The following is a 27,657-nucleotide window of genomic DNA, read 5'->3' as shown; positions in this document are numbered from 1 at the left end:
TGTTCTACCTCTGGATCCAGCCATTGCTTTAAGAACTGGTTTATTTACTGGGAATAGTATTTGGAAACTAAGATCTGAGTCTTGAGTATCATGCCAGTTTTCTTTCTTACCCTTCATAAATGAGTCGTTTTTTAAATCTCTCTGAAATCTTTTAGGATCTTTCCCCTGGCCCCGCTCAGTGTTCTGAAATTTCACGATAATGTATCTTGGGTTTGTTTTTCCATTACTTGTGGTTTTTCCAGTCTAAAGCCTCATAGCCTTCAGTTCTAGAAAATTGTCCTCAGTTATGTTTTGGTGATGTTCTCCCCTTCATTTTCCCTATTTTTCTTTCTAGAACTCTGATATCTGATATATCTGATATCTGAATATTCTGATATTCTGGATATCAGGTTTTCCAAATAGGTGTTTTTCTTCTTCTGGCCATGTCTTCAAATATAATACATTATTATATACTGATTGTGTATAACAAGTTTCAAGGTAAGAACAGCTTTATGGTTAGTGAAACTCTAAACCATATAATGTACAGGACTGAGAGACAGCCTGCTTCTTACTGAAGCAGTGGTGGTGTGTGAGAGAGATGGTATGTTGGAAAAAGCAGTGGATTTAGTTCTGCCACTTACTAGTTTAAGGATTGTGGTGGATTGTGTGCAAAAGTGGTTGCCAACAATTTCTTTCACTCATCCAGTAGAGCTATTACAAATCCTGAAAGATGATGCTGTGAAAGTGCTGCAGTCAATATGCCAGCAAATTGGGAAAACTCAGCAGTGGCCACAGGACTGGAAAAGGTCAGTTTTCATTCCAATCCCAAAGAAAGGCAATGCCAAAGAATGCTCAAACTACCGCACAATTGCACTCATCTCACACACTAGTAAAGTAATGCTCAAAATTCTCCAAGACAGGCTTCAGCAATACGTGAACCGTGAACTTCCTGATGTTCACGCTGGTTTTAGAAAAGGCAGAGGAACCAGAGATCAAATTGCCAACATCTGCTAGATCATGGAAAAAGCAAGAGAGTTCCAAAAAACATCTATTTCTGCTTTATTGACTATGCCAAAGCCTTTGACTGTGTGGATCACAATAAACTGTGCAAAATCCTGAAAGAGATGGGAATACCAGACCACCTAACCTGCCTCTTGAGAAATCTGTATGCAGGTCAGGAAGTAATAGTTAGAACCGGACATGGAACAACAGACTGGTTGCAAATAGGAAAAGGAATACATCAAGGCTGTATATTGTCACCCTGCTTATTTAACTTATATGCAGAGTACATTATGAGAAACGCTGGACTGGAAGAAGCACAAGCTAGAATCAAGACTGCCGGGAGAAATATCAATAACCTCAGATATGCAGATGACACCACCCTTATGACAGAAAGTGAAGAGGAACTAAAGGGCCTCTTGATGAAAGTGAAAGAGGAGAGTGAAAAAGTTGGCTTAAAGCTCAACATTCAGAAAACGAAGATCATGGCATCCGGTCCCATCACTCCATGTGAAATAGATGGAAAAACAGTGGAAACAGTGTCAGACTTTATTTTTTGGGGCTCCAAAATCACTGCAGATGGTGATTGCAGCCATGAAATTAAAAGACGCTTACTCCTTGGAAGAAAAGTTATGACCAACCTAGACAGCATATTCAAAAGCAGAGACATTACTTTGCCGACTAAGGTCCGTCTAGTCAAGGCTATGGTTTTTCCAGTGGTCATGTATGGATGTGAGAGTTGGACTGTGAAGAAAGCTGAACGCCAAAGAATTGATGCTTTTGAACTGTGGTGTTGGAGAAGACTCTTGAGAGTCCTTTGGATTGCAAGGAGATCCAACCAGTCCATTCTGAAGGAGATCAACCCTGGGATTTCTTTGGAAGGAATGATGCTAACGCTGAAGCTCCAGTACTTTGGCCACCTCATGCCAAGAGTTGACTCATTGGAAAAGACTCTGATGCTGGGAGGGATTGGGGGCAGGAGGAGAAGAGGGAGACCGAGGATGAGATGGCTGGATGGGCATCACTGACTCGATGGACGTGAGTCTGAGTGAACTCTGGGAGTTGGTGATGGACAGGGAGGCCTGGCGTGCTGCGATTCATGGGGTCACAAAGAGTCGGACACAACTGAGCGACTGAACTGAACTGAAACATATATCACTCCCTTTATGAAAAGGTGGAAATTATTTCCCCTTACCTTGAATCTGGGTTATATCACTTCCCTTGATCAATGGGATGCAGGGAAGTGCCACTGTTTCACTTCTGGGCCTGGTAGCTTCCACTTTCACTCCTTTGAAGGTCAATAACTACTCTGCTGGAGGGAGGCCCTTATGGATCTTCCACCTTCATTTGAGTCTCCCTAAACAACTCCAGTATTCTTGCCTGGAAAATCCCATGGATGGAGAAGCCTGATAGGCTGCAGTCCATGCTAAGGGTCAGACACGACTGAGCGACTTCCCTTTCACTTTTCACTTTCATGCATTGGAGAAGGAAATGGCAACCCACTCCAGTGTTCTTGCCTGGAGAATCCCAGGGACGGGGCGGGGGGGGGGGGGGGGAGGCCTGGTGGGCTGCTGTCTATGAGGTTGCACAGAGTCAGACAGGACTGAAGTGACTTAGCAGCAGCAAACAACACTAAATAGACCAGAGATGAGCTGATTCCATGAACTGTGCCCTTCATAGAATTGGAACAAATACATTTGTTGCTGTTCTAAGTTTCTGATATTTGGAAGTGGGCTTATTTCCTAGTAACAGGAGACTGAAACAGAAATTAGAATGTGGACATGAAGTGTTGCTGTAGGAAAAACCTAAAATGTGTGACATGGACTCTACTTCCAGACGGTAACTAGAGAGAAGACTGTTACTGGAGCTTGGAAAAGTGGTAAGGAAATTGCCATGGAAGATTGGAAAAAAGGCAGCCCAGGTTATGTGTTGGCAGAATGTTTAATGTTACTGTTGCCTGTGGTAACACAAGTGATAGAAAATGTGCCTAATGAACTTATGAATCTAGCCAAGGAGATTTCCAGGCAGAATGCTGAAAATGCCAGTGGTCTTCTTTTAGCTGTGTATGATAAAGTGAAAAAGAAAAAAAAAGTACTAAGTAAACATACGTTTGGTTTTTAAGCAGAATTCTAGCCGAAGAAAGATTTGGAAAATAAGAAATGGCCCCAGGATAAAGATCAAATCATGTGTGGTTGCAAAATCTTTTTTTTTTTTTTAATTTTTTTTCAAAAAAATTTATTTTTTACTTCACTGGATCTTTGTTGCTTTGCACAGTCTTTCCCTAGTTGTGACAAGTGGGGGCTTCCTTGCAGTGGCTTTTCCTGTTGCACAGCACAGGCTTCAGTACTTGTGGTTTGCAGGCTCAGTAGTTGCGGCTCCGAGGCTCTAGAGTGTAAGCTAAGGAGTTATGGTGCACAGGCTTAGCTGCTCCAGGCATGAAGGACCTTCCCAGACCAGGAATGGAACCCAGATTCCCTGCATTGGCAGGCAGATTCCCATCCACTGCACCACCAGAGAAGTCCCTTTTATTTATTTTTAAGATTCCAGAAAGATTTAATGTGGTACTTTGAAGGCCATCTCAGGGCTTCTGAGAATCTTAAGTGCATTGTTCCAGCTTGACAAACTCAGATCTTTTTTAGAAAGGATAATCAATATGAATAATCAATGTGAATTTTGGAACATTTGGATGTTAAGCCTCATTAAAATTTACAGAAATTCCTCAAAAGTTTTGAGAAAAATTCCATCGGATATAAATTTTGGAGCACAGAAGGAACCTCAATAAGATGTATAGAAAGCCCACAGAATTTTAAAGATAATTATGTTAATGAAAGGACTGCCAGGTTGGACACAGAAACAGTTCAAAAAGGAAAAGAAGTTTCTGGGCCTTCGAGTCTCTACTAACGACGCAGATTGGAACAAATATGGACCATTCTTAAGGGAAAGGAAAGACATCTCAGAGAGTGGAATCAAGAGGCCAGAAGGCAAAGCCAAAGACCGATCAGATGACAGATTAAAGTGAAGATCAGCAAACTACAGCCCACAAAACCAATCCAGGCTGTTTTAGGGTAGCCCACAAGCTAAGAGGCCTGGCAGCTCCAGCTTTTGCTTGTTGAGAGCCGGCTGCCCTTACTATCCTGGTGTAGAGGAGGACCTGGCAGATGACAGTCCAAAGGACAAAGAGATCCAGCCTGCTCCCAGGCAGTCCAGCAACCCCAGTGGAGGCATCAGACAAATGAGTGAAATGCCTTTCCATCCTGCAACCCCAGTTGAGCAGCCCCACCCAACATTACTGAGAAGAGACTAGCTGTCCCCGAGTCCTGTCCACATTGCAAAATCATGAGTAAACGGTTTTATTTATGTTTGAACCACTAAGTTTTGGTGGTAATTTGTTAAACTGCAATAAGTAACTTGAGTGCATTTTTCCATCTCTGGACTGGGCAGGAGACTTTATTTGGGCTCCAGTTTCTACATCTATAAAAATCAAGGACTGGATAAGAAGCCTGTTAAGGCCCCTCTCTGCTCTAACATTCTATTATTGGGTGAATAATTCTATTGTTTGCTAAGTTTTAGTGAGTGCCTACCACTGCTGCTGCTGCAGCTGTTGCAGCTGCTAAGTTGCTTCAGTCGTGTCTGACTCTGTGTGACCCCATAGCCTGCAGCCCACTAGGCTACCCCATCCTTGGGATTCTCCAGGCAAAGTGAAAAGTGAAAGTGAAGCCGCTTAGTCATGTCTGACTCTTAGTGACCCTATGGACTGCAGCCTACCAGGCTCCTCCACCTATGGGATTTTCCAGGCAAGAGTGCTGGAGTGGGTTGCCACTGCCTTCTCCGGCCTGTCACTGCTGCTGCTGCTGCTAAGTCACATCATTCGTGTTCAACTCTGTGTGATCCCATAGACAGCAGCCCACCAGGCCTCCCCCCCCACAGCCCCCCCCTCCCCCCGTCCCTGGGATTCTCCAGGCAAGAACACTGGAGTGGGTTGCCATTTCCTTCTCCAATGCATGAAAGTGAAAAGTGAAAGTGAAGTCACTCAGTCATGTCTGACTCAGTGACCCCATGGACTGCAGCCTACCAGGCTTCTCCGTCCATGGGATTTTCCAGGCAAGAGTACTGGAGCTAGCTCGGCACAGTTAGTAGTGCTGAGGTACAGCAGATGAAGCGTGAACAAAATAAAGTCAAGGCTTTGGAGGACAGAATGCACAGCAGCAGAGACATAATCTGAGATTTGTTGTTGTAAACATTCTTCCAACCATGGGGGGAAAAGAAAGAAAAAAGGATCTTTGCACAGAGTTTCAAAGGCTCATTTCAACTGGCAGAACTGGCCCCACATTCCTCAGAAAGAGCAATCCATGACCTGCAACAGCTTCCTCTTATGAAAACACCAGTGTGAAGTTCTGTAGTATGAAGCTGACTCTGGCTATTTAACAGATCTGTATGTTTGGATTTGCTAGATGCCCTGGATAAGCAAAAGCATTCTTGTGGATACTTGGCTCCTAGGTACTCCACATGATTTGAATTAAATCTTATCTTCTGTAGAGTGCCTATCACAACACAACTGGGAATCAGAGGCTGTGCAACCAGCCGGGAGAACAGAAGGGAGACAGGATCCAGCCCACCATTATTGTCAGTCTGTGTTCTCCTTCTGTTCCAAAATATTCAGGGATTAGGCAGAAAAACACAATTTCTGGTTGTAAAGCTTTCAGCCTGAATTGAGGAGCTATAAGAGGAGAGTGAAAAAGTTGGCTTAAAGCTCAACACTCAGAAAACTAAGATCATGGAATCTGGTCCCATCACTTCATGGGAAATAGATGCGGAAACAGTGAAAACAGTGTCAGACTTTATTTTTGGGAGCTCCATAATCACTGCAGATGGTGATTGCAGCCATGAAATTAAAAGACACTTACTCCTTGGAGGGAAAGTTATTACCAACCTAGATAGCATATTTAAAAGCAGAGACATTACTTTGCCAACAAAGGTCCATCTAGTCAAGGCTATGGTTTTTCCAGTGGTCATGTATGGATGTGAGAGTTGGACTGTGAAGAAAGCTGAGCGCCGAAGAATTGATGCTTTTGAACTGTATTGGAGAAGACTCTTGGGAGTCCCTTGGACTGCAAGGAGATCCAACCAATCCATCCTAAAGCAGACCAGTCCTGGGTGTTCATTGGAAGGACTGATGCTGAAGCTGAAACTCCCAATACTTTGGCCACCTCATGCAAAGAGTTGACTCATTTGAAAAGACTCTGATGCTGGGAAGGATTAGGGGCAGGAGGAGAAGGGGACGACAGAGGATGAGATGGCTGGAAAGCATCACCGACTCAATGGACATGAGTTTGGGTAAACTCCGGGAGTTGGTGATGGACAGGGAGGCCTGGCATGCTGCGATTCATGGGGTAGCAAAGAGTCGGACACGACTGAGGGACTGAACTGAGCTGAACTGAAAGGTAAATGGGCTTCCCTGATGGCTCAGTGGTAAAGAGTCCGCCTGCCAATTAAGGAGAGGCAGGTTTGATCTTTGGGTGGGGAAGAACCCCTGAAGAAGAAAATGGCAACCCACTCCAGTATTCTTGCTTAAAAATCCCATTAACAGAGGAGCCTGGTGGACTACAGTTGGTGGGGTGGTAAAGAGGCAGACACGACTTAGCAACTGAACACAAATGTAAATCAGAGATTGTATCAACAGAATTGCTTTATTTTCTATTTGTCCTTCTGACGGTGTCTATCATGTTTCATTATGAGTGGAAGAAACGGGTAACAGTGAGCTCTGGGCTGAGTGGTTAGAGACCCCATTTGTGGTCTGGACTTGACTGTGAGCTTGGCAATGATTTCTTGGCCTCGCCATTTCTTAATTCCCAGGAATGAAATGACGCTCAACTAGAAAGTAAAAACAGACGTTAAGCGAGACAGGAGATTAAAACTCGATAGAAGCATCAGGTGAAAGAGCTACGTGACGTGTGTGAAAGGAAAGAAGTCAGAGGTGCAGAGCGAGATTTTTGGGATTCTTAGCAAAACTTTCCGGCTACTTTGAGGTGTGAGTACAGTATTTTCACAATCACACACAAAATCACATTTGCGTGCTTACTGCCACGGTGGTTCATAGAAGCAGAGAATGAAAACAAACAAACAAGCGAGAAATAGCAAAACCAAGCCAGCAAGCTGAGGTTGAGAGGGAAAAAAAAAAAAAGCCAGTTAGGAAAGACGGAAGGGAGGAACTTCTTTGTTGGAACTCAAGGTTCAAAGCCACTGGTCCCACCCAGCCTGGGACTGCCTGCCAGGAGGACATGCACAGCTGCCCGACACGCGGGAGGCCCGGCGTCTCGGGAGGTTTGGGAAAAGGGCGCCTCCCCGGGCTGGAGGGTGGGATCTTGCTCCTGGCTTCGGCCTCCCACCCCCTAACCAACAGCCACAGTGGCTTCCTGTGTACCAACGCGCCCCAAGGCGGAGGAATCCTTTGCCAGCCAGGACACTGCGGAACTCCCCCGTCCCAGCGCTCCTCCCGGGAATGGCCGGTCAGAGGTTAAGCTAATATGTTTGCAGACGGTAACCGGGGGCTGGATGCCAACGGCCCAGCTCAGGGGAATCACGATTTATGTTTCTTGGAACTATTCTTCCTTCCATTGCATCGAAAGCCTTAAAAATAAAATGACTTAACCAACCTCATAGTCGACTAAAGTCTTGCAACTGTACTGATATGAACCTGAGGCAGGGCTGAGAACTCGACGTGGCGCTGGAGAAGCAGAGAAAGAGGAAAAAGAGGCCGCTAATAGGCCTCGGGGAAGTCTCAGCAGCGCTTTACCGGAGGGTACGGCAGTGGGCGCGGGGCCACTCCCACTGGCGCGGCCCAGGGAATGTTCCAGGGCGAGGCGGCCCTGGCGGGCGCGCGGGGCGGGAAGGGTGAGTCACCCCCAAGTCCGGGTGCTAGCAGGGGAAGGGGCAAGGGAAGGCGGGGCGGGGCGGGCCTCTAGTGCACCGCGAGGATGTGGTGACTATAAAAGCCCCACCCAGGCCAGCCGGCTCTGTTCAGATTCTGGGGACGCTGAAAGCGCACTGCGCCCAGCCCAGGTAAGCGGGACGCCCGCCCGCCCATCCGCTACAGCCCGAGGCCGCCGAGCTAGCGGGGGCGGGGTAGGGGGGGGCGCGGTGCAGAGAGGCAGGGAAAGAGTCAGCCTTGCAAAGAGAAGCTCTGGCGACGGGGACCCGGGAGAGGGCCGGAGGGATCGTCTGCACTAGGGGCTCGGCGGGGAGGTTGCCTAGTGGCGAGGAGGTTTGGACAGGAGTGAGGGGCGCCGGGTGTGCTGCGGCATGGGGGGGTGCAAGGCAGAAGGAGGGGTTGGGCATCCCTCCCGAGTGCACGTAGGAAGCCAGACGAGGTGGCGCCGGGGAGGGGGCCAGAGGGAGGCCCCACATTCCAGACGCGCCAGGCGATGCGGGGGGCTGGGTGTGGTCACCCTAGGAGCCCCGGGTCGGGAGGAGAGCGGAGGGTGCGGCACCCTCTGCATTGAACACGAGCCTTACGGCCATCTAGAAAGGGATCCCCAACTGTTGCAAGTTAACTTGACTTGAAACAAATGTGCATTTGTGGAACTTGTGCCAACCAGCAAGAGGGAAGCAACTGGACGGATGATAAGGGGTAGGGGTTTTTAGCAGCGACCTCCTGCCCCTATAGAACAGAACAGAACGAAAGAACCTCAGCTCCTTCTCCTTTGTCTAGATTATCCTGTAGGAAAGCATTTCTGATTTCCGTGTGTCTGAAGAGTTTCCAATTTGCCTGACCACTTTTGCTTCAGGAAGGAAGTGTCCCCCGTGGTTCTGTGGGTAGAGTTGTCACTGACTGACTGGCGCTGATGCTTCAATGAGTCAAAGGCAGAGGGTACAGAACAGGGCGTGGCCCCCTAGGCCTCTCCCTGTAGCTCTGTGAGATGGGCCCTAGTGCCTGGCGTGGAGGGCTGTTTTCCATCAAGGCTCGGTTAAGACGGTGGGAAGTGGGCATCTGTTTCCTTATGGATGAAAGTGGTTTAAGAATTGCCCCTGAGGGATATTATCAAAGGTTCCAAAACATGTTCATTCAAAAATAAATTTGTAGAGCACCCTGAAAGCATTGTGTCATACCAAAGCAGTATCATTCTTTTTGTATTATGGTTTGCCATTTTAAAGCTATTGGAAGGTATTCTCAATTTGTGTATAAAAGAGCAGTACCCTCATAGGGACTTACTGGGTCTTTATCCAGAACCATAAGGTCATGGAGTCCAGGGTTCTGGACCTTTGAGCTCATACTGACTTTTGCTAGGTTCTATCCAAAATGTACCATATTGTGCCTGTCTGGACCTTGGTCATTTGGAATGTAGAAGGCACTGTCGCACTGAAGCAATGTTGTAGAAGGCACTTCCATAGAAAGTACTGATTGTACAGGCCCAGCTTGGGGGTTCGGAGTGGTGGGAAGTGGGAGGCAAGATGTGTAGGTAAGAAGAAAAAAAATCACTGAAATATTTTACTGGAAGTCTTCTTAGTTTTAATGCTGGCCTTGATCACATTATTGTAATTGTAATTATGTCCTTATCACCATCTCTACTTTTCTCTGTATTCCTCTTGCCTCCTTGGAGATCCTCCTCCCTGACATATTGCAAAAGCCTGACCATGCTTATCCAGTTCTGATGCATTCCTCCCATTCCTCCTCCTTCACTGTACTTACTATACCTACCCAGCTGGAGAGTAGCAGACTGAATCCGTATTTGTTAATATTCAGTATTAGGAAGGTTGGTGGTCCTAAAATCCTTAGCAACTCAGGGGAGTTGTGTTATTTAAAAAATAGCAAGGCACCTTTTTGAACCTAAGCATTTTAATTTATAATATTTGAGGCCATGGAATGAGAGGACCACATAATACCCAGGCAGTGTGAAGGAAGATCTCACATGAGGCCAGGTTCAGTGTCCTTACTGGTCAGGGGTGTTAAGACTGCTGCCTGTGGAACTCTCCTCCCTTCTAACTCCGTCTGTTATCTCAAAGCTTAAGTCAAGGCTTTCCCCAGAAATAAATTGCATCTGCCATGGAAGGGTGTGACCATCAAACTAAATTTTTTTAGTTGGAGTTTTATGATTGGAGGACTGCCTGGATTTTGTGATTTCCTGTAGTGCCAAACGGCTTGCCTGTTGTAAATGCCCAGGAAATACTGCTGACTCACTGGCTTTGATCATGAACTTGGTTTGGGACTGGGGTGTCAATATTTAACATCCTCTGTCTTTGAGCTATTAAAAATACTGTATCGATTGATATGTCTACAGTCATGGCCGTTAGTTTCCTGACTGATTTCTAATTTAAGTATTTTTCCTGGCAAGGTAGATATCCTCCTACATTGTTATTGATTTTGGGGTTTGTAGGCTCTTCCTGCACCGATGGGCCTAGAATCTGGCCTTTGTCCTTCCTTTGTGTGGGGCTGTGGGCCTGCTGAGGCATTTCTTACGAACTGAGGGTGGGTGTGCCAGATGAACATCCCAGGCTCTCCTGGGCTGCCTTAAACACCTCTTTATTCGACAGTATTTATTAAGCGTCTACTATGTTCCACTCAGATGTTCCATCTACTGTGTTCCCTGGTGGCTCAGATGGTAAAGACTCTGCCTGCAATGCAGGAGAACTGAGTTCAATCCCTAGGTCAGGAAGATCCCCTGGAGAAGGAAATGGCAACCCACTCCACTATTCTTGCCTGAAGAATCCCATGGACAGAGGAGCCTGGTGGGCTACAGTACATGGGGTCGCAAAGAGTAGGACATGACTGAGCAACTAACACTTCATTTTCACTTCATATTCTACTTGCTAGTATAAGCACTTGGGGATACAGCAGTGAACAAAACAGAACACCACCCCCCCACCCCCCCCCACCCCCCCCCCGCCGAAAAAGAGCACCACTCTGCTCTTTAGGTTTTAAATCTAGTGAGGAGAAAAACAAAAATGAGTGAATTGTATAGGCAGTAATTAATTGTGAACTTTACGTTTTCCCAAATTAATATTAGCTTCCAAACTTGATTGGGGCTCATTTCCTCTTTAATCCAGCTGTTCCACAGACCTGAGCTTCATGTTTAACCTCCTAGGCAAAGTGTTGTTGCAGGATATCATGACTTAACCTGCCTTCTGGATTTGACTGTAAGAACAGAAATGGAATACTCTTTTTTTTTTTTTTTTTTTTGCGTACTGGAATCCACCTCCTTTTTTTTTTTCTCCCTTGGTGCCACACCCTATTCTCATTGTAGGCTACATCAGAGGACAGCAGTCTCCAAATAAAAGATCCCCCCCTACCCAACTCATTCACTGTCAGGTCTCTTTTTCCTCCTCCAGTTGCCAGATGAGGTCCCCATCTACTTAGCTGGGGAGCAGGTCAGCAGAAGGGGTCAGGAGGTGCCCAGGCTTGCCCTTCTCAGTGGGTCCACTGAGATGACCTCCAAAGCTCTCTCATAGGGTACAGCCTGAAGGTTTTTAAACCATCTTAGTTCAGTCTTGTCAGAGAGAAGTCAGTAGCATACAAGTGGTCTGAGTTATCCTCCCAGGCTTGGTGCGGAAGTTCTGAGTCAAGGGAGTGCCTGTCACATGGACGCCCTGCCCTTTGTCTCCCTGCCACACCCAGCTCCCAGCCCGGAGGAAATCAGAGTCCCAAGGCCACTTGCAAACCCTTACTCCCTCCTGCCTCCTTTCCCACTTTGCTTGCCATGGCAGATGGAGGTTACTTTTCCACATTGTCCTGTGGACAGAGCTAGGACCCAGGGGGCCTAAATGAGGTATAAATGAGGGGCTGTGGGAGTTGGGAAGAGCTGCAGATCACGAGAAAGAGTCTGTCCCCGGAATGGATCTATTGGACATTACAAAGATGTGAATAGAGGCTGGGAATTGATGCCTCCAGCTCTTTATGTGTGGAACTAGAACTGCATATGAGATATTCAGTCTGAGGAAGAGAAAGAAAATTGAGAAAGGAGAGTGTATTGGAAAGGAAGGGGAAAAGGACAAAATGTGGAAAGAGCCAGTGTGTGTAAAACATACCAAAATGTCAGTGAATATCTCCAGTGTGCTGAGCACTCATGCTCAGACCTGTAGGGAAATGGCAGTGAGTAAGACGGAAACCCTGGGGGCGAATAGAGTGGAAGACTGACTTTATACTCTCAGCTCTGATACTTCACAGACACGCCAAGAGAGACAGGAACCCGGAGCAGGGAGAGGTGCAGGAGAAAGTTAACAGTAGTTTTTGTACCCTGAAGTTGCATGAGGATGTCAGCTGATCCACATTGAGCATTCCCAGTACTGGGGACTTGAAAAACCCAGACATGGAGGTCACGGAATAGCACTGAGTGTGTTTGGAGAATTACCAGTCCAATCAGACTTTGGTGCTGAGTGTTTGTACGTGTGTGTGTGTGTGTGTGTGTGTGTGTGTGTGTATGCATGTGCTTTATTTAAGGAAAAGTAGGTAGAGTCCAGAGTGTGGAAAATCTTGAATGCTGTGTAGACTTTTTACTGTAAGCAGCACGGCCCCACTGGAAATGTAATATGTGGGCCATAAAACACTGAAATTGAGTTGTAGATGTGAAGACCTTGATTTCTCAACCCTGAGAGCGCTTGGAGCCAAGTGACATCATTCTTCTGCGTGTCTCTTTCCGCCTACTCTAACCCTGCATCAGAAGATTGACTGAGAGGCTCTGAGAGCTCGCGGCTGCATTGTGTCTGAAGTTAGCAAACAAATATTGATTCAGATCAGGCAGCAAAAGGGACAGGCCAGAGCAAGTTCTGCTGTGTCCATCCTGCTCTGTTTGAGCAAGGCCACTGGGCAGAATTCCAGGATTTCTCGGGAATGACTTGCGCTTGTGACTCAGACATTAATCAAGACCATAAAAACCGAGGGGAAAACTGGGTGCCTTCAGAAAGGTTCTGTTAAATAAAAATGGTTTGGGGAAGGGGTGGAGAGTGGACTACAGTGGGAGCTCCACCTCTTCCCCCCGACTCATGCTTTTTTTTTTTTTTTTTCCTTGCTTTTGATTTAAAATTTCAGTCTGGTCCTGTAGACACAGGACTGCAAACAAGGGCTTGGTGGGGAATCCCAGCCCTCCACCCCCACACCCTCACCCATTTTTTTTGGTTTTAAAAATCCTTTGTATCATCCAGTTCCTGATTGATTCATCATGGTTGCTAGGGATGTGTTTTGCGGTAACACATCAACACTCCACATTTTAAAAGTGGGTGTGACCACGAAACTGCTGGGTTATACTCAGGTTCTGCTGTGCAGATGAGCCTGTTGCAGTGTGTTTTTGTTTGTTTGTACAAATTGCTATTTGGGCTTTCTGGATCTGGTTCTTCATAATTCATATCAGTAGAACTTGTTTTTATTATTTGAAGTGCTAACTTCTAGTTTACTTTTTGTTTGTTTTCCACCTTTTTGCAAGCTTTGTTTTACTTTTTACTGGGTGGGGGTTAGGGGAGAGTTTAAGGCTGTTTTGCTTGTATGGCTTATAACTATGTTGTGAAAGTGAAGCACTGAAGTACAGTATAATCTTTTTTTTAAAGATAAACCCTTAATTTATCCTTAAGATAGTCTTTATGTTCGATGTAAGGTGCCTGTTTTCCAGCAGCTGCACAGCTTTCTTTAATGTCTAGCTTTGCACTCTAAAATCTTTGGTAGTCAGGCAATTAACAGCCTCATTTATTAATATTTTCAAGGCCAGAGTAAACTGTCTGTTCCCTTCATTAGGGTGGGGTGTCTGAGTTCCCTCCCCAGTGGTGAGTTATTTCAAGCCAGTTTGAAATGGGTGTGGCTCTTTCAGTCAGTCTCCTTGTACCCCTCTGGTTATTTTCTAAAAAACTTTACCTGATAAAGGTAATTTTAACAGTCTTGTCTAGTCACCCAGCCCTTCTCTGTTATGTGGAGGTACTCATCAACAGATTGAATTTGCTGATTTTTGTTTTTTTCTCTCCTGCAAGTTGAAACCAGTTGGAGATCTGGGCGAGGCTGCAGTGTTGGAACGAGTGATGGCATTTTCATGTTCCATAGAGAGATCTGCCAGAAAAGAAGTGGTGATTCTGCTTATAATGGGCTTAGGAATTTTTCATTGTGCTGAGTGGTCAGTAGGGGTGGAATTGTCCCCGATGGTATGGACAGTTACTGTCCTAACAGTAGGTACACCAAGGCAGAGCTATTGTTTCAGTAAGAAAATTCAGCCTCCAGAGCAAATACTGTGAATGGATACTGTGAGTATTGGGGTCAAATCCCTTTCCACAGCCACACTTAAATATGCACCATCCAGAAACTTACCTCTCAGGCCCCCACATGCCACCACATTAGACGTGGCTGGTTTTAAACCTGGCCTTATAGCTTGACACCCCTGGAACACTCACCTGCGTCTCATCTCCTCCGACTTTTCCCTGTTGTTCTGGCTTGAGCCTTCCAGAGTGAGTGACTGCCCTTCTCAAACTAGTCAGTATGTCACCTCTCAGGTATTTAGCCAACCTCATGCATGCTTTTATCTTTCTCTTCTCTTTTAACCTCTTGGAATGAAGATCCACTGTGGTGAAGCTGAAAGGGCCCTTGAGTCTGAGGACCTGGACCTGGGCCCCTGCCTCCCTTCATCATTAGCTGGGTGACCTGGTCTTGTCTTCCTGGGCCGAGAAAGGAAGAGAGCTGAAAAGTCCTGCAGAAGTGGAGTCGGTGTTACATAGTTTTGTGTGTGTCTGTCTCAGCTTTTAATGAGGGGCAGGCTGAGAGAGAGAGAGTGTGTGTGTATGTGTGTGTGTGTTAGGGGCTTGTTGATTGATTTCCTGGGTGTCACCAGTGTTTGTAACCTGCAGTAGCCCTGCCAAGACTTTCTCTTTCCACTTTCAAGGGTAGCCGCACCCTGACATCTTTTCATTAATCAAATGCACTATATTAAGCTAATGTTTTAACAAATATTATGAGTGGCAAAGCCGGCTGTTTCTTCTGGAGATTAATTAGTCATCTGCAAAATGACTTTGCATTGCCAGGATCTTGGATGTAGTGAGGAGACCAGGATATGGTGAAGAAATAAATGGATTGGCCGTAGTGAAGAACTAGGACCATGTTTATTTCTAAGGTGAAAATGTCTTTGCCGTTAAGCTTGCATGAAGTAGGAAGTATTTGTATGGATGCAGAAGACTGTTGCATGGAGAAATAGCAAGCTTCGTGGATCTTGTTTTTCGGTTATTGTGATATTCTTTTTCTGCAGAATGCTTGTAGATAGTAACATATCAATGTTAATTATGCAAAAATATCAATTCACTGTTTCTGAAAGTTTCATTAGCACCTACAGTGTGAAGAGCCTTCTTGAATCTGTTGGGGAACCGGGACTCTGTCCAGCAGATGACCGTTTTGTTGAATTGTACTATGTAGTTGCCATTTGAATATGTGATGCATGGCAGGAACTCAGGATACTGTTTCACAGCAAGTAAGCTGAGTGGCATCAGAAAGTGTTTCTGATACCAAAAGGTGGGAGACAGTGTTGCAGGGAGGAGGCCGCAGCCACTCTGTTGAAGCATATGCCAAAGTGCTAGTGACCTGAGAAACGGGCAGAGTCTGTAACTAGGAGAAGAGAAGGGGAAGACAGTGGGACGGGAGACACGAGTCAAGATGCTGTGGATTAAAGCAGTTACGGTGTGTTTGAGGGGAAGCAAGGGGCAGTTCGGCTCAAGTCCCTTCGCTGTTTCTTCTTTTGGAGGGGGCTGTGCCCATTCTTCCCTGTGGCGTGCAGGCTTCAGTAGTCGCAGCATGTGGCCTTCCCTAGTTGTGGTGTGTGTGCTTAGATGCCCCCCGATGTGTAGGATCTTAGTTCCCTGACCAGGGATTGAACCCACAACTGCTGCATTGAAAGGTGGGTTCTTAAGTAACTATTGGACCACCAGGGAAGTCCCTCAAGTCCACTTTTGCTAGGGAATAGACAGAGGGCTGGATGGAGCTGGAGTAAGAGAACATCACAGAAGGATGGATATTGAACTGTTGTGACAAGATAAAATAGAGGAATGTAGTTGATAGTGGCATGAAAGAGCCACTGAGTTGGTGAAAGAGCAGTACGACTGTGGATAGTTAATGGGAAGGGAAATCTGTGGGCTTTTTAAAATCTGATTTTCTGTGTCAGTGTGTTGTGGGCGTGAGAAGGATTATTGAATCACATGTTCTGTGGTACAGCACCAAGGGATCCATCTAGGGCATGGTGAGACCTGTCTCCCAGGCTGGTGCTCAGAGCTGGAAAGGCAGCTTGAAAGAACTACCTGGCAGAACCTCACCTGCCTCTGTGGCTGCGGATTCCTAAATATCAGAACTGATGTGAAGTGCCTGGTCTAATAAATCCATCCAGAAACAGTTCTGATTTACTGGTCGTCTTTTTGTTTTGGCATTTTTATTTCTTAGCTGCTTACAATGAGGCCTAGAATTCCACAAGGCAGAGGATAACAGTTTATCCCTCACTGCAGACCTAGTCCAGTTCTTACTGAGCCCCATGAGCGAGAGTCAAGGCCAGGTGGTCCATGTCCTAGGGAGTCCACCTCCGCTTTGGTGAATCTCAGCAGGATACTGAGGTGACCCTATAAAATGTTTCTTGGCCCAGGGTGAAGTTGGGAATTATTAGATTTTACATTCTCCTTCTCACACTAAGTCTTCCAAATCTGGTGTGTACGTTACACTTACTTAAGCACATCTCAGTTTGGACTGAGCACCTTTTAATGTTTGATAGCCGGTGGCTGTCTGGTTGCCACGTGGCTGGTGGCTGGTATATTGGACAGTCTGTGCTGAGTGCTGTGTTTAGTCACTTGTCGTGTCCGACTCTTTGCAACCCCATGAACTGCAGTACACCAGGCTCCTCTGTTTATAGGGATTCTCCAGGCAAAAATACTGGAGTGGGTATTCATTTTCCTACCCCAGGGGATCTTCCCAACCCAGGGATTGAACTCAGGTCTCCCGCATTGCAGGCAGATTCTTTACCAAACTGAGCTACATGGGAAGCCCTTGGACAGTCTGGCTACTCTTAAAGAAAGTAGACTTTTGAGGGCTGTTATAGGTTCACAGAAAAATTGAGTGCAAAGTACAGAGTTTGTATATTTCCAGCACCCCCTCTACACACACAGCCTCCTAACTCTCAAGATCCCCCACCAGAGCAGTGCATTTGTTTTAATTGCTGGACCTACATTGACACATCATTATCACTCAAATCCCATAGTTTATATTAGGCTTCACTCTTGGTGTTATAAATTCTATGGGTTTTCACAGATGTATAATAATATGTATCCACTGTATCACGGCCCTAAAAATCTTCTATGCTCCGTCAGTTCTTCCCTCCCTCCTTACCCTCTAATCCCTGGCAACCACTGAGCCTCTTACTGTCTCCATGGTTGTGCCTTTTCGTGAATGTAATATAATTGGAATCATACAATATGTAGCCTTTTCACACGGATTTTCTCACTTAGTAATATGCATTTGTTACCTCTGTGTCTGTTCACGACTTGATAGCTCATTTCTTTTTAGTGCTGAATAATACTACATTATCTGGATGTACCACAGTTTATTTATGGAGGACAACTTTACAAATTAGGATTATATCCCAGTGGTGGGGTACATTGCAGGGATTGGGAGTGTGTGTGATGGTGTCTGAGAGTTGTGGGAATGGAGGAGTTGGAATAGCTGTGACTTTCTTTTTTGCCATGCTTTAAACGTTTCTATAAGCATCAGTTGAGAGAGAAGAGTTGGTGTAGAACAGAGTTTATTGTGAAAGTCTTGCAGAAATATTTCCATAACCACAAATAAAGGCAAATCCTCTTCTCTTACATTCTTATAACTCACTCCCCACAGAGCCTGGAATCTGCCTAGTCCAGAGCCTTCTAATAAATGAGAGAATGTCTGTGTCAAAATAGTCCCTCCAAGCCAGTTGTCTGAAAACATGTAAACTAAGCCAACTATTGGAAGAAAACAGAAAGCTAAATTGCATGGGCACATTTCCTTGATCAAAGAACATTAAGCACAAAGAGCAGGGACTTCCTGGGTGGTCCAGTGGCCAAGACTCTGTACTTGCGATGCAGGGAGCCCAGGTTCTCTCCCTGTTCAGTGAACTAGATCTCACATGCTGCAGCTGAAGATCCTGCATTCCTCAGGATCGGGGATCCCACACACCATGACTAGGACCTGGTGCAAATATATAAAAACATAATAATAATAATAAAAGAGCAAAACAGGAGTTGCTGTAGTTCAGAGGTCATTTCCACTGTTTGAGGACACAGCTCTGCTCTATTTTCTTTGTTTTGGGGAGGCTGCTGCTGAATGACCTGTCTTGTCTCAGCTGAGGTAAATTTCCTGCCAGTTGAGCACTTTTTTTGGCAGGGGTTGGTGCATCAATTCCGAGAACTGTGATTGCAAAGCTGGAAAGCCAATTCATTAGGCTGTGGTATCACTGCCCGGTTAAGTGTATTAACTGGAAGATGACATCATTTCAGCCATTTTGAATCTTAAATACAAGGATTATTACTCTTTCATAGGATGAGTTAACATCAGAAGATATGTCCGTTGTCTTTCTCATCAACAGTTTAATATCTTCTAATACCTCTCATCATTGGTGAGCTAAGAGAATAATTAGGGATAGTAATAAAGGGCTCTATTTAGGAATGAGCCACCATGGAAATGCTGTTGATTTCAGTTCACATCCATAGTTTTCAGACCCTTTTCAATATATTACTGGTGAAAAATACTGACGTAATGGCTAGTTCGACAAGATTACTGTTTTTGAGGAGAACCAAAAGATTCAGTCTTATCCTATTTAGACAAGTTACACTGCTGTTGGGAAGCATTTTGATTTTTGTATTTACAAGTCAGTCATTCCAAGTTCTCTTTGAGCAGAGCAGGAACAAAACTAGCCAGTTCTGTAGTCCATCCCAAACAATGCAAACCGTCTCTCAGCTTTAACTTTCTGAGTCACAAGATGAGAATTGCATCTGTTTGCAAATATTACTCTAATATCACCAGGTGAAATGGTCCAAGAAGTAGAGATTAGTATAATGAATTACTGTGCTTCAGGGGAAGGGAATCTCTTCGTAATAAGGACTTTTTGTTGTACTTTTTTTCCAGCTTCTTTCAAAATGTCTACCGTTCATGAAATTCTGTGCAAGCTCAGTTTGGAGGGTGATGTAAGTATATCATTTTCATTTTGTGTAATTTTTGAGAGTTGGGCATCTCTGGGTAACTGTGCCCCTTCTTTTCCTTGTCCATCTAAAGAAAATGAGGACAGAATTAAGATACTCGTTCCCCTCTTGGTTCCTGTCTTCCCCATTACTTTAGCTGTTCCTGGTAGTTCAATTTGAAAGAAATGTTATGGCTCCAGAAACTGTTTTGGTGTCAGATCAAAATTGGGCATACACTAGTGACATTGATGTGCCTGGAACTTTATCTTCCTATATACTTAACATGCCAATGATAATACTTGTTATGATGACACAGAACTTTTAGCATCACGCCCTCAGATTTTCATTAATGGCTGCATCAAACTGCAGCCATGTTGAAAATGATCCTGCATGTTTTGGAAAAGCTTTTCTCTAAAACCACTAGAATTTTTTTAAACTAAATAATGAAAGTATTCTATATTCTAATTCATCATGATGCCTTTTTTGCTTTGGCTACCAGGGAGCTCAGAATTGTATTTGTCTTTCACAGGAACCTAGACATTCTGATGCATTTGGTTTTTTTTGTTTGCTTGTTTTACAGTCAAAAATTTTGAAAGCTATATGCAGAATTATAAGTCATTGCAAATGCTTTTAGAATAAATTAGAATATAAAGTTGTGAATGTGTAAATTACCTAATAATACCATACATCTTCCAGGTCATCTTGGCAGAACTGGCTTGTACAGAAACTCAGCAGTGACACTGGTCTATAGACATATGTTACAGATATTTCAAAATATGCTGTCACTGAAATTAAAACACAAAGCACTCAAGTGGGTCGACAGCAGCCTGGGTCATGAGGAACGGAATACTCCGTCCCTGGTGCTTACCAATAAAATGTTTTGATGATGTCACTGGTGCAAGCACAAATTGTATGGCGTATATAGCCTACCTCGTTTTCCTCTTTCCTCTTGGACCTTGTGCATACTGTTGCTGGCAACCATACAAGTGGCACGTTGAGGTCCAGACAAGTCTGAGAGCTAAATAATTTTTTTCTTAATGGAGAAGATCATTAATTTGTTTTTAGTATCCGGTTTCATAAGAGGGCTTTTCATGTGGCCTTTGAAGTTCCTCAGGTATGATGTGTTTCTTGGTGTGCAGAGATGGAACTGCAACAGAAAATGTCATGTGTTCTCCAGTACATTGAGGGAAGAGAAACATTACTTTTGCCTTCTTAATTTGATTTTCAGATAAATGAATTTTACAGGTGATTGCTTCAATTGCCCATTTAATTTTATTTCCAGAGATATAAAGTATGCAAAACTTTTCCCTACTCACTGTTGTTTTTGAAATGAGATGACATGGCACCTGCTGTATGAAGCCACATGTCATATGGCTCAATGACTAGACTGCTTGCCTTTGTAAACAGTGGTTGGAATTGTTAATAAATAAGAACATGTGTTCCCATAGATTTCTTTACTTATTTTGTAGCCACTCTAACATATCTAGTCAGTATTTCAGAATAATACTCTGTCCTTACCTTTTCTTGATTGTGTGTGCTATTTCCATTGAGTTAATTACTGGAAAGTTTAGTGAAATTATAATGAAAAACACCTTGATAATCCACTGGGTTTCAGTTATATATATTAACTGGATTTACTGTTTAGCTAAGATGATCACAAAGTTAGTTTGAAGTATTTTGTCCACAGGAGCTTAGATTTGTGGGTTTGTCCTGGGAGACATTTGAAAGGATGGCATCTTAGTTGCTTACCTGTGCAGCCTCACTGCTATTAGTAATAAGTGCTGGGACGCCTTGTAACATGATGTGTGGGGGAAAGGTGAGTCAGGGGACTCAGTCTCTTACTCTTTCCAGAAGCCGAGCCATGACAAAGTCATGTATGATGGGAAGTCTGTTCTAGGGGGAGGTAGGATGGGGGAGCCTTGATGCTGAAGGTGGTGGATATTGTCAGTGCTGTTTAGCCTGTCCTTTGCTTTCGGACTGGATAGCAAGGGGGAATAAAGCTGTAAGAGAATTTCAAAGGAGAAAAGTTAACGCTTTGGAAAGGAGAACTGATGTAAAACTGTGCTATTACCTCAGTCTAGGGTGGATCCCTCAGATCAAGAACAGTATCAAGAACAGTTTTCCAGGGCTTTGAAAAACACTGGAAAGCAAGAGTGAGTGCATGGTTTAAAAGACAGAAAAACACAATTCTAGGAAGAGTAGTTGGTGGAAGGGATTGTGTGAAAGACAGCAGAGGGGTTTTATGATGTTGGCCATTCTGACTGGTGTGAAGTGACATCTCACTGGAGTTTTGATTTGTATTTCTCTAATAATTAGCAATGTTGAACATCTTTTCATGTGCCTCTTGGCCATCTGTATGTCTTGTCTGGAGAAATACGTATATGTTGGGAGCTCTGCTCAATGTTATGTGTCTATACTCAGCCTGGATAGGAGGGGAATTTGGAGGAGAGTGGATGCGTGTCATGTATGGCTGAGTCACTTTGCTGTGCACCTGCAACTATCATAACATTGTTACTTGGCTATACACCCAATATAAAGTAAAAAGTTTAAAAAAAAAAAAAAAAAAGACCGCAGAAGGGAGGGTAGAGAGAGGAGAGAAAAGAGGCGGAAGTCGGCCAGTATGTAGGGGATGTGGGCCATGTGGCCTGACCACCTTGGTGCCACGGCTGTGGCCAAAGTAGGGGTAGGAGGAAGACACCTCCCGCACGCCTCCTTACCTGATAGAGACAAGCAGGCAGGCACTCTGCGTTTGCTTTTTAAGGAGCATTGATACAGGCCCAGTGGAAATTCATGTGCCTGTAGCAAAAACTTGGCGAAACACACTTGTCATTCAGGCGTTTCCACATTTCCAGCTTGTTTCAAATTGCTGCCAGCCCGGTTTTGTGCTCTTCAGAGCCTTCCCCAGAGAAACAGGTGGTTTCAAGTTTTGCGTTGTCCACTTTGAGCTTGCACGAAAATTAAGATGAAAAGTAAAAATAGATTTATCAAATTCTTAGTTGAGCCTTTGAAGAATTCTCACTGGAAACAAGGAAGTTTTATATCTTATGTGTGATGGCCTGTTAATACTTACAAGTTCCCTGGCCTAAGAATGATTTGAATTGCTAAAAAACAAAACAATAGGAGAAAAAATTTTAGTAACTGACATTTCAACAAAAGGATTTTAAATGTGTATGACTTCAGTGTGTTTGTCTTTTAACCTCAGCACTCCACACCTCCAAGTGCATACGGGTCAGTCAAAGCGTACACTAACTTTGATGCTGAGCGGGATGCTCTGAACATTGAAACAGCCATCAAGACCAAAGGTAAGCCATATGTTTATCCTCTTGTCAGACTCTCACCAAAATGTTATTAGTCTCTGTCTTTCATCTTCATACACTGGTCATTTGAAATTGTCATCGAGCTTTAATGCAGTGATCCAAACCTACCCCATCCCTTCCTTCCCTTCTTCCTTCCAGCTTCCTCCCTTCCTCCTCCCCTTGGAGAGAAGAAGATTTAAAGCATGAGAAATTAACCAAATGGCATAGTGACATGGAAATAAGCTTATATTTCAGGGCCAGGAGGCCTGATGCCCTGGATGTGTGCTTTGGGCTCAGAGGCCTCAATACCCCTTCTGTAAGGAAGAAATTGGTCATGGTGATCCCTAAGGGCCTCTTTTTAGTCCTAAGTCCCCTTGAATTTCATCACTTTTGTTGGAAAATTTCTGGGTACATTTTGCTGCTTTGCTCTTAGATTGATCTAATGAGCAAAAAATCCAGGTTTTTTTTTTTTTTTTTTTTTTTTAACTCCACAAGTTATGTCACTCCTTGGGCCTGGAGCTCAGATTTAAAGAGCTTTCAGGATGACTGTATTTCCTAGAGTTCCAGGATGAGTAAGAGAGGACCAGGAGGCATAAAAGCTTCCATTCTGAAATAAAGCAGATAAAGCATTTTGCGGGTAGAGTTGAGCAAGGACCTGTTCACGTCATCATGCTGTTTTCTGTGTCTACAAAAGCCTGTGACCAGACTTTGAGGCTTCTGTTGATGAAGCATGTACCTCTGGGGTTGCTCCATCCCTGGATCCCTGGAAACACTGCGATGATTGTGATTCACCACACTCTTCCCCACCTTTGGACAAAGCACTTCTTTACATGCAAAGCTTGTGAGACAGAGATGTGATCCAGCAGCTATTCTGACTGCTGGTTCATCCCCTGCTGACGAGCCACAGGACGTTAGGATAATGGAGTGTTTTTGCTTGTTGACACACCCCAACAGTTCACATACAGGTCACTGCAGACTGGGGACCTCAGTCAGGGTAACCTGTGGGGCCTAAAACTGGGATGACCGTAGGTCCCCATTATGCCTGCATATTTACTGATTGTGCCCCCCTTGCACCCTCAGAACTGTCGTATTTTGCAGGATAAATTGCATAGTCACCTTTCCTAAAACCCTTGGAGAAACTGGATACTGTGTTTCGGAGGATAAGAAGGAATACAGAAAGATCCTTTAGGTCCTCTGGTTCTGATGCGACATAGGCTTGCATCATCAGCCTCAAAGCAGCCTTAGTTTCCATGAGGACACCGTGGGCATGTCTGGCCTGGACAACTAACTAACCTTCAAAAAGCCATCTCTTTTGGTGCTTTTAAATGACCATACTTGTCAAAGGCCAGCCTGGGGAGTCAGGAAGTCACTAATCAGGAAGTGAAACTAAAATCTGCAGGTCTTATCTCCCTGCAGTCAGTTCTACATGGTGGAACCTGGTGGATGAGATCATGTGTGTGTGTGGCTTCAAATCTTAGCTCTGCCACTAATTTACTAACTGCAGACTCTGGGAAAACATTTAGCTTCCTTAAGCCTGAACTTCCTTACTATAAAGGGGGAGCTAATAAAAGTTTCCACCTCACGGGGTTGTTGTGAAGTATGAAGCACGTAGCGTGGTGCCTGCCATATAGACAACTCAGAGTATGTTACCTTAACACACACACACACACACACAGTCCGCTCTCCTAAAAACTCACCCTGTCTCGCTATTTGGATGTGCCTATATTCCTAGGGTTTCCCAACAAGCCATTGTAGAGATAAAATAGAAGTTTAACAGCTCACTCATCTGACAAAGATGGTGCCTTTTACACGCTTGAGACAAAGGCTGCTTTTATCCCTGCATGAGAAAGCTTTTAGCGCACTGGAATGTGAAGATTGCGCAAGTGAACTCTGGTAACAGCTGAAACTCCCAGGGTAATAAAAATACCTTCAGGCCCTTTCTGAGTTAGTAGAAAAATACTCAAGTTTCTAAGCAAAAAAGTCTGGAGAGCTAAGATTTGGATTCCTACATTCTGGTTTGGTCAAATGCAGCTGACATCACCATTATCAGGGTTGCAGGAGCTCCTGATTGAGTGCTGCTCATTATGAGCTGGCATGGCACCAGGCACTTCAGGAATATTATTCCTAGGTGAACTTCAGATTAATCCTCTCATACTAGGTGCTATCATCCCCAATATATGGAGGACACAATTTAGGACTAACATGCTCCAGGTCTCTTGACTGTGGTTCAGACTGGGATTTGAATGTGACTCAGTCCAGCCCCAGGGCTGTGTTCTCACGCACCCTAATGTTATGCCACCCACTTGGCAGGACCAGACTTCTTACTTTGCCATAAGTTGTGGTCAGGCATGAGAACATTTTCTGGCTGTGATTCTAAAGATATCAGATATATGTCATATTTGTAGGTCCAGCTTTTCGTCCCTTGTCGTCTTCTTTCCCAGACTTAACGCCCAGTGAGTCCCACTTAGGACTGCTTTTTATTTACTTATTTTTGGTGCCTAGTGGTTTTAAAGAGTAACTGAATTTTCTTAAATCTGTTGACCCTTTAAAATAGTTTCTAGATTGTTGGTGTATTTAGAACTTTGAATTCTTCTAGGATACTCTTGAGAGGATAGACTGTGATACCATACAGAGCTCAGTGTTCTGGCAAAGTTGTTATTGTCAGTATTGGTCATGATGGTGACAAAACCCAGGCCTCTCTTCTAGCTGGAGAGTGACTTAGTAAATTATGATAACTCTCTTTATATTACACTGAATATCTGTTGAATGTCACCACAATATGAAAAGTAAAGTTTATAAACAGTTGTTTTACATTGCTATTGAGATAAAATTCACATCCCATACAATTTACCTATAGAAAATGTACAATTCAATGTTTGGTTTTTTTTGCTAGAATATTCACAGACTTGTGCAACCATCCTTGCAATCAATTTTGGAACACTCACTTTGACATAAATTTTACCTTAGATTTGTCAATTGCATAAAAAGTGGACATAAAATAGTATATACAGGGAATTCCCTGGTGGTCCAATGGTTAGGATTCCATGCTTCCGCTTCGGGGGCTTGAGTTCAACCCCTGGTCAGGGAACTAAGATCTCACGAGACTCATGGTTAAGCTCTCTCTCCCCAGAATAGTATATACAGTGTGATCATATCACAACAATTTTTTTATGTCAGAAAGGAAAAATAAGGCATTATTCTCTGTGTGTGTATATATATATAACTCAATATATTCTGTATTTTCCAAATTCTCTATGATGACATATATTACCTTTGTAATGGGAAGCAATAAACCAAATTAAAAACAAATGAAGTTATTACAATTGACTCCTGAACAACATGGGTTTGAACTACACTTACATGGATAGTTTTCAATAGTAAGTACTATACAATCAGAGGTTGGTTAGATGCATGGGTATGAAATCAATTATGTGGAGGGTTGTCTATAAGTTACATGTGGATTTTCCACTACGGGGAGGATCAGCACCCTAAATCCCTGAGTTGTTCAAGGATCAGCTATAGTTGAGAAAATCACATCCCTTTTTGTGTTTTTTCTCCTTCTTCCTGATCTTTTTAGATATTAACACTACTTTCTTTTTAAAAAAACGAGCTAATTAAGATCTTACCTTCCTTTTTAGAGTGCCTTTCACTTTAAGTGTAATTAAGAAGCTTGTGCCACGCCTTACCCAGCTTCCAGCTCAAACCCTTTTCCAGAACACAATGCAAATTAATTGGTGCTTCCTTGATATCAAAGGAAACAAAGGGTAAACCTCAAATGCTGATACAAACAAAAGCCAAAGGACCAGGACAAGGTGACTCTCGGTGGCCTCCCTCTCAGATGGTGTAGCCCAGGTGTGCGTGCATACGTGTTTGTGCGTGTGCCGAATGTAGAGCATGCTGGGCATTACTTGTGCTGCCTAACGTACATTGACTGCTGTCGTCTGAGTGCTCTAAGGAAGAAGGGCTGTGAGCAAGTCACCTGTGGCTGAGGGTTTCTCACTTCTGTTAAACACGAGAATTGTGACCTGGGGCAAGCCTGCAGTGGGGAGGGTGAGGAGGGGCAGACCTGGCTGAGATCCGTAGGTTGGTGCTGCATAGACTGGTCAGAAGGCCTCAAAGTAGCTCTCATCCCTCCCTTCCCCTTTGCCCTTAAAATCTCTCATCTGGGCTGCGAGGGCATCTGTCTTTATTTCTAAAGAGCCTCCTGCGTCATCCGTGACAGATTCTCTGCTTAGCCTCATCTCCAGGCTATTTCATGCCCCACACAGAGCCTTTGATCTCTCAGGAGTGTGCAGCCCTCCTCTAGTGGGAGTGTTATCCCACTTCTAACATCTGGGCAGTTCCCACTTGTCCCTCTCTCTCTCTTTTGGCAAACTTTTTTTGGCCATGCCACATGGCATGTGGGATCTTAGTTTCCCAACAAGGAATTGAACCTTCCTCCCCACCACCCCCTGATTTGAAGCGTGGAGTCTTAACTACTAGATCAACAGTAAAGTCCCCTCACTCATCTCTTGACTTGAGCCAATGCACAGCCTCTTTTCCAAGCTTTCTCTTAGCAGGAAGGCAGAATCAGTTATTCCTTGACTGTGTCTCATAATACTTTTCATCTCATTTATAGCTCTTGTCACATTGTGTTAAAGTTATTTATGTACGGATTTGTCTCCTCCTACCAGACTGTGAGTTCATTGAGGGTGAGGGCTTCATTTCATTAACCTCTTCTAACACCCAGGCCACTGGGATCATGTGAGAAGGTACATAGTTAACCTGAATAGTAGTGAAAATGTACACAGATAGCAGAGCTTAAAGGTGAGTGTGGACATGTGGCTGGCAAGATAAGGCAGCAAAAGACAGATCCGGAATCCAGACCATATCCACAAAGGATTAACAGTCCCCTCGTGAGGCTTGATCCCTTTTTCCAAAGTGAATTTAGCTCATGCCTTGGAAGTCTGCTTTGTTTCCGGTTTTAAGGGGTCTCAGTATTCCGTGTATCTCACCTCAACCAAATGCATGATTGTTTTGTGTATGTTCTGGCTTGAGGTAGACTCTGCAATTACTTACCTCAATTAATGTCTAGTTAGAAGCTGAATAAAGCCATGTAAAAGTAGTAATATTGCTTAATTAACAAGAGGTTGCTGAGACTTAAATCTGTAGGAGTCTCTTGGTCTAGATTGGCCTTGGGTTAAATATATACTGTGGAGTGTACAACACAGCTGTGAGTGGTTTACCATATGGGTCCAAATAACTAGAA

General features: G+C 44.2%; 1 protein-coding gene across 1 annotated transcript in view; it reads left to right on the top strand.

The window, feature by feature from the left end:
- ANXA2 (annexin A2) overlaps positions 7,913-27,657 on the top strand; it is a 44,442-nt gene continuing 24,697 nt past the window's right edge. The window contains exons 1-3 of the mRNA XM_018054288.1: positions 7,913-8,037; positions 19,061-19,119; positions 22,316-22,415. Coding sequence (XP_017909777.1) covers positions 19,072-19,119; positions 22,316-22,415 — 148 coding nt within the window. The 5' untranslated portion in view covers positions 7,913-8,037; positions 19,061-19,071. The remainder of the gene's footprint in view (positions 8,038-19,060; positions 19,120-22,315; positions 22,416-27,657) is intronic.

This window comes from Capra hircus, chromosome 10, assembly GCF_001704415.2.
Source record: "Capra hircus breed San Clemente chromosome 10, ASM170441v1, whole genome shotgun sequence".
Taxonomy (NCBI): Eukaryota; Metazoa; Chordata; class Mammalia; order Artiodactyla; family Bovidae; genus Capra; species Capra hircus.
Note: the sequence above shows the minus strand (reverse complement) of the source record. Positions and strands in the feature narration are given on the sequence as shown.